At 39.7% G+C, this 7,574-nt stretch overlaps 1 protein-coding gene across 2 annotated transcripts; it reads right to left on the reverse strand.

The window, feature by feature from the left end:
- Positions 1-1,068: 1,068 nt before the first annotated feature.
- Positions 1,069-7,568, reverse strand: CAV2 (caveolin 2). 2 transcript variants are annotated; one of them, XM_012805154.1, is made up of 3 exons: positions 7,432-7,568; positions 6,955-7,142; positions 1,069-1,994 (listed from the first exon to the last, which is right to left on the reverse strand). In XM_012805154.1, exons 1-3 carry the CDS (start codon positions 7,540-7,542, stop codon positions 1,844-1,846), a joined length of 450 nt encoding a protein of 149 aa, XP_012660608.1. In that variant the 5' UTR covers positions 7,543-7,568; the 3' UTR covers positions 1,069-1,843. The 2 variants fall into 2 exon arrangements, with proteins under 2 accessions (XP_012660608.1, XP_012660609.1); XM_012805155.2 differs by lacking the exon at positions 6,955-7,142 and having other exon boundaries at positions 1,806-1,994.
- Between the last annotated feature and the right edge of the window lie 6 nt (positions 7,569-7,574).

A 7,574-nucleotide genomic window follows, 5' to 3' on the forward strand; every position in this document is an offset into this window, starting at 1 on the left:
TTATTATACAACTATGTTTATATATTTTGGGTTTAAAACTTGCCAATAGCTACTTGAAAAGATAGAAGCTCATGATTTATTAAAATAGATATTTTATTCATCAAATACTTTTGGCTTACTAACATATCCAAAGTTTTTTAAAAAACATTTAAAATACAAGGTATACCTATAAAGTCACAAGACTGATTAACCTTTTAAACTAACATCTTAAAATCTATACAGTCAAATGAGGAGTAATGCTTCAAGGTAATGATCGTGAGTCTTATCTAAGGATGCTGCAATGGCCTAAGGTAGTTTTGAAAGCTCTCTTTTGTCACTACCTTCAAAAGAACACAGCTCCATAATTTAATCATTGGCTTGCTCTGGTCCCCAGTCATATTCCAGTTCAATCTAATATTTGCCAGTCCTAGTAATTTTGAAAAATCTTACTAATCTTCATTGAATGAAATTTTACCACTTATGAGGATATTCAAAGGAATATTAATTTAGGTTAATGATGGTAATTCTGAAATTTGAGCATTTACACACTTTTTAAAGATGTCTAAGTTATAAATACATCATAGGCTTTTAAAATATATGCTTTTCATTTTAGAATAATGGATTTTTTTTTAAAGCAACCAGTGACACTTAACATTGAAATAGGACTCTACTATTCAGAATGATAAGGATAACTTTATACTCTGTTATAAAACCCATATTAAAGAACACTTTTAAGTAGCTACTGGTTTTTAACTTATGCATGTTGTAGCATGGACCAAGCAAATTGACAACTCTCCTCTGAGTCTCTCTACGTGAATTTAAATTATACTCAAGGGTCCAAAAAAGCCTTTATTGTTATTAAATAGCACCAATGTTACTTGAAAATAAAATGAAACATTATTAGAAATGCAGAATACAGGTTTAATTTCTAACTACAAGAGAGAATTAATATTTCCTGGAAGAAATATAAATCAGGTATGAATTATTTTAAGATTGCAGCCAGACAAACATCAGTTATAAAACATTTCAGAATTTGCCTGAAAAATTAGAAAGGAAAGCTTTGTGCATTACTCTTTTATGTTCTATTTCCAAAGAAGAAATATAAATGCTTTCATAACCAAGGCAGTGCAGTCTTACCAATGAATTTACCTTGTGGGAGCTATATTTATTCATTCTATATATTAGTTCAATATAATAATAAAAACGCCTCAATCTGATTAGAGCAACATTTACATTAAGTACAAAATATACAGTAAAACTAAACTTCTTGTTAAATAGGCCCATAGGTTGACAATACCCTAAAGGAACACATTTTCATGAATCTATCTTCACATTTATTTGTTTCATATTTGACAGTTAACCATAATCACTGTGCTTTTGTTACTGCAATTTCTAGGATGTTTGTATATCCTACCTCTAAGGATCCTTATGACTATATTTGTAAAAGTAATTTAAAAACTATTACTCCCAGAGTTAAAAAAAAATAAGAAATCTCATATTTTTATGAGCAGTTGTACACAAAACTATTGTAGTGCTTTGAGAGCCTGGACCCACAATCACTATAAATTCATTATTGTAAAATGTGTGCTTTTATACCAAAGCAATAACTGTCTGCCTTTCAAATTAAGTGCTGTCAACCTACCATATAATTAAGGTTATGAAGTTATATATGAAATCCTCATCTATTAATTAGAAAAGCCTTATTTGAAAAGGTCTGCCAATAAACATTTCTAAATGTGGTTGCCCATTTTAATAGTTTTCTTAATTAGAGCAGTTGGAAAATGAACAGAACAGTAGTGCTTTTATTTTACAATAACAAAGAAGCATTACAGTGTCCAAATCTCCAGACCTGGGGTCCAAGTGTTCAGTCTTGGCTCAGTCGCAGGCTGATAGAAGAGAAGCTTCGTCCCACGCTTGTACACAATGGGGCGATGATAACGTCGGTCACACTCTTCCATATTGTCTGCACCGAAGGCAGAACCATTAGGCAGGTCTTTACAAAGGGCATTATAATCCTGGCATGGAGGAAGAGAGATGTGTAAGGATTAGTACTGACTCTTCTATATGCAAGGAAAGGTATAATAATGACCTCATTTCATTAAATTTGGTTAAACATTTGAAAGAAATAAATGAACAAAGGCCACCCTAGTGGTAAGACACACAAAAAGAGATGCTGCTTAAAAAACAGTCGTGTTGGTGATACATGCTAATATTCTTTCTGGTGACATGCTATCGGAAACAGTACAACAAAACTAAATAAACCCGTGTATTTGTCTACCTGACCTCTCCTAAACGTTAAGCTGCCTGACTCATAACACTTCCCTGAGCTTCCTGATTTTCTTTCCTGTGGCCTCATTCCACTTCCCTTCCCTATGGATCAGGCTGAGATGGATGCACCTTCTTTATGCTTCTACAGTAGGAAAATTTACTTCTTAACCCTCAAATTTACCACAATCTATCATAAATAGATGCTTAGATGCCTGTCTTTCCTATTAGAATGTAACTTTGTAAAGTGATGACACCCTTGGCTCTTTTGTAAAGGTTGGGACATCAATAAAAGTATCCCTCTCTTATGCTTCATATTATTAATTCTGCTTTATATTATTAATTTTTCATAATAATTATACACACTGAAAAGGGCTACGTGGCATAGTTATAAAACCCGAGAACTGATAATAAAACTCTTAGATAAGAAAAACTAGTGTCTCTTTAAATTTTTACATGCTTTTTATTAGGCTAACTACATATTCTTATATTCCCCAGGGCGATTAATATTCTAATCCTCTAAATAGTGTTTTCTGTTGTAGTAGAGCTCTTTGAACCCCAACATCATTGTGAATTCTCAGGCACTGCTAGTGGTCTCTGTGGAATCTTTATCATCACCTGGCTCAAGGGAGTAGGTCCATATTCTTGGTTTGCTATTAAAATGTTACTTAAATAAAATTCTGTTGTACTGAGCCCAAAGTGAAGGAAAGGTCAGGCTACTATCTGATTGACTGATGTATTTTCAGAATACAGAATGAGTCATATTGAACATCTATTTTACACAGATCATATTTATTTTGTATTTTGTTCCAAGAGCTAAATACATGAAGCACTTTTATAAGAAAATTAATCACTGAATGTTTCAGGGCAAAAGAGCTGAACAGAAACCTGAAAAGTGATGACTTTTGACTTCCTACGGTTCTCACTTGATGTGTGGCCTTACGCACATCATCACAAATTAAGGGGAAGAAAACTGGCTGTCAGGATGGACATTTACATGTACCCCTGAAATGCCCATATGATGCTATCATTATTGTGTAGAATAATAGAACTATTTTGAATTCAGAAGACAAAATAACCCCACTTTGGCTTACTACTTGAGCCTTGTGCTGGAGTTTAGATGCCATAGTTTCCTAACCAAATCCACTCCACGTAGAATACAATACACTTTCCACTCTTCCTTAGGCTAAGAAATTTTCTGTCCTCATAATCCTTAGATCTCCATATCCTAATGGGCAATTAAGCATGTGACAAAAGTGGATCTTCCAGTTTAGCAAAGTGCAATCACCCGTATCTGAGCACTTCAGGGTGAACTCACTTTAATTTCATTTTCTTTAAATTGTTGTTCTTCCATTTTGGAGTAGAGAATCCAATGCCTCTGTGATACCAAACTTAAGTTGGGAGCTCAACGTCACAAATAGTTTCCAGGCAATTTTGAGTGACCCGAAATTTGGTTGAGGCTCAGTGTAGCCAACCAAACACTTCCTGAGTGAATTTTATAATCTACAAGATCACAGATTCCCCCACTGAATAATAAAGCCCTAGTACGGAGACTTTTATTTATCTTTATATTAACTATAGTGTCATGTAGAGTGCATTGTCATAGCCATTTGCTGTATTAAAAGTATCTCCAAGAAATGTGACTGCTATAATTGCATTTCCATCAGTTGATTTCCATCTATTTGATTTGCATTCTGGCAAAAATAAGGGGCATAGGTACTCCAATCACATTTCTTTGGTAACGATCCAATAACTTGCATTTGTCCAACATCTCCGAGTGATGGTGGTATGGAATGAAACCAGCTCTCTGGTGCCTAATAAACTGTACTTCTGGTCTAGGGTCCAGCAACATCAAATTTCAGTGTTTTGTTGTCATTGTAATTTGTTTAAAGAATCTAAAATCAAATCTGTTATGATACTGTGACTTTGTTCGAAGTTCTATTACTACACATTTTCACAGCTTTGGTTACCATCAACTTCTTGGTAAAACAATAAACACCCCCGCTTAAAAAATTTTTCTATGTATACACATAGGTAAGTTATGTATGTATGCATATATGGAAAAGAAAGCAAAAAACTAAAAAGCTTACCCAAATTGGTTTGTTCTGTTATAAGGTTTCACTTTGGTCTGGTTTTATTGTGTTATGGGAATATGATCGATTAATGATAAACTTATTCTATCAAGGCATAAATTAACTTTTCAGGATTCTTGTCTGAAACTCCTCCTCTGCTTGCAATCACAGCTGCCTAATGATAAGTGTATGACAGTTAAATATTAATGTTCCACATAAATGTAATATGGAAAACAAGCTGAAGTTAAATAATACATCTTATGTGGCTAAAAAAAGTGGGTTGGTGATCCACCAATTGAAGCAAGACAAAAACAAAGCAAAAGAAAACAAACAACAACAAAAACAACTCAGAAGAGCCAGATGGAGAGAGGATCATTTGGCTAAATATAGTTTTGCATGTATCTTTCCACTATTTAGTAAGTGAAAAACTTTTTTATTCAAACTCTTTTCCTACAAAAGCTTTGGGAAAGCCCAATTTTTTGTCTCTATGGCACTTTATATTTCCAAATAGCTTCTTAGCCAGCATTTCATAATATGCTATGTGGTCACTCAGTTTTTCAGTTTTGAATGTGAGGAAACTGACATAAAGGTTAGATGGCTGGTTTTAGTTAATTAGGAATCCCCCAGATTTATGTGCTGACTCGGGCACCTTTAAAAAAAAATCCATTTGGCTGGGCATCCCTAGCACAGTGGTTATGGTGCCAGCCACATGCACCCAGGCTGGCAGATTTGATCCCAGCCCCGGCCAGCTAAACAACAATGACAACTGCAACAAAACAATAGCTGGGTGTTTTGGCTGGCACCTGTAGTCCCAGATAATTGGTAGGCTGAGGCAAAAGAATTTCTTAAGCTCAAGAGTTTGAGGTTGCAGTCAGTGCCCATGGCTCAGTGAGTAAGGCGCTAGCCCCATATACCGAGGGTGGCGGGTTCAAACCCCGGCCCCGGACAAACTGCAACCAAAAAATAGCTGGGCATTGTGGGCACCTGTAGTCTCAGCTACTTGGGAGGCTGAGGCAAGAGAATTGCTTTAGCCCAGAAGTTGGAGGTTGCTGTGAGCTGTGTGATGCCATGGCACTCTACCAAGGGTGATAAACTGAGTTGTCTCTACAAAAACGAAAAAAAAAATAGAGTTTGAGCTTGCTTTACGCTGTGAAGCCATGACACTCTACCCAGGGCCACATAGTGAGACTCTGTCTCAGAAAAAAAAAAAAAATTCATGTGTGAATGTTAGAATCTGAGCTAACTACATAAATCCAGCCTTTGTGAATGTGATCATCTGGGAAGGCAAACATTTCCATTGCTCTGGCAATCTTTCGGCACTTTGGACATGGTTTAATTGTTTGCAAACTTCAGTGATCAAATTAAATTTGTGTTGTTTATCTTTTACTTATTTGGTGATAGACTCCATTCCCCCGACAAAGCCTTCCCTGTTCTCTCTCTGCTTCTCAGAATCCTTCTCTGTACCCAGTCAGCTGCCCTGGTGTGCTAGGAGTAAGCTGAAGGGAGATCCTATGTTTCATTCATATTCAGCCCACTGCCCCGCACAAACTAGACCTCAAATAAACTTAGTTTGTTGAACTAACTAGCTAACTGACTAGAGAAATTAAGATTCAGATGATAAAGACGAATGATGAATAACTAGATGGCCTCCCACAGGTTCATTGCTGTAGGTGAGCATCTCTTAGGGTGGGGCTCTGTTATACAGGGTGGTTAAGAAGGACATGAAGGCCCCTGGGGTTACACAGGTCATCAGGACGACCACGAAAAGCTAGAGATACTGGGGGGATGACCTGATCATTCTTCCTCTTTGATTAAAGTGGATATTCTTTAGCACCACCAGCACGACAAAACTACTTATTAAAATATGATATTTTTCCTAAAATGTTTTTAATGTTTAAAAATGGTCTCCGAAGTTTTATGATGCCTTTTGGGTGTGACTGTAGTGTTCATTAAAACATCCTTCAGTGTCCCGTGGGTTTCCATATTTCTTTTCCCTTTACCCAGATGTCATTCCCATTTGTGTTGCATCGTGAAACGTAAGTGAGAAAGTAAGTTGGAGACCTTCTCATTCACTATCCTGAAGCTCGCGTTTCTGTTCCTGTGCTGGGGGCCCACAGCTCAATTGCACATACCTTCCTTCTCAGGGCCCATCCTTGCTTCCCCGGACTGTTCAACCAGGTCTGACATCGCTGCCCAATTATATTGTCAAAAATCATTTTTGTTTTACCCCAAGCACAGGTAGAGACTGAATAAAAGGTAATGAAAGAAGAATCCTGCCCAGAACCACAGGCACAAGTCCCAACAGGGCCCGTGGAGAGCAGCCTGTGGCCGGAAGCATGGCTTTCGTGTCCCCACCTCCACACTCAGCTCAGCCCTATGGATTGGAAGGAAAATCACCCCCGACAAAAGCCCAGAAGCCGGACGTTCTTTTGTCTGTTTACAGTCCCAGCCCAAACTGTTAATCTAGAGAAAGCACACTGCCTTTCTAGGCCTCCCGATGGCTGCTACCGCTCAGGAACTCGGGGTGTTCTTCCCTCTGCAACAGGCCAGGGAGAAGGGGCGGGCAGGGGCCAGGTGGCCAGGAAGGCTCCCACGGTTCAGAAAGCCGGTCCACCCCGGGGCACCCCTCCTCTCTCACCAGATGTGCAGGCAGCTGAGGGTGGCAAAGAGAATTCCCGCGACGAAGGCCAGGGGGATGGCCAGGAACACGGTTAGGAACTTGTACAGCACGTATTTGCTGATTTCAAAGAGGGCATGGCTGCAGATCCACACTTTGTCAAAGGAGTGCGTAGTCACCGGCTCTGCGATCACATCCTCGAAGCCCACCTGCAGAGAGAGGACGCAGGGACCCCGAATTGTCACCCAACCTGCTGCCCCCTCCCCCCGGGAACTAGGAGCGCTCGGGCCTGGGAAAGGAAGGACATGGTTGGGGTGTCCTCACTAGAATTTGGCTGAGAATTCCCAGCTAGGCAGACAGCCCGGAGGCAGGTGGGCCAGGGAAGGGTGCGGGTCTCCTACCCACCAGGCAGACGCGTCGGCCCGGGAGGTGCTGGGCGGAGCAGGGGCTTGAGCCAGCCCCGCGGGGGCCAGGGTTACCTCCCGTCCCGGGCTTCACCTTGAGCTGCGAGTTGAGCCGGTGGGGATCCCGGTCCTGGCCTGAGTCAACGAACTTCTCGGGGTCTCCGTAGTCGACGCCGCTGTGGTGGCTGTAGGAGTCGTCGTCCATGAAGAGCTGCACGTCCGCCTTCTCCGTCTCCA

This window comes from Otolemur garnettii, unplaced genomic scaffold (genome assembly GCF_000181295.1).
Source record: "Otolemur garnettii isolate 467f Iridium unplaced genomic scaffold, OtoGar3 scaffold00037, whole genome shotgun sequence".
In the NCBI taxonomy this organism is placed as follows: Eukaryota; Metazoa; Chordata; class Mammalia; order Primates; family Galagidae; genus Otolemur; species Otolemur garnettii.

Coding starts and splice junctions, on each gene's coding strand:
- CAV2 (XM_012805154.1), bottom strand. CDS start 7,542: ATGGACGACGACTCCTACAGCCACCACAGCGGCGTCGACTACGGAGAC. Junction 7,143..7,431: donor GGCTCAACTCGCAGCTCAAG/GTGAAGCCCGGG, acceptor CTCTCTCTGCAG/GTGGGCTTCGAGGATGTGAT. Junction 1,995..6,954: donor CTCAGCTGCCTGCACATCTG/GTGAGAGAGGAG, acceptor CCTCCATGCCAG/GATTATAATGCCCTTTGTAA.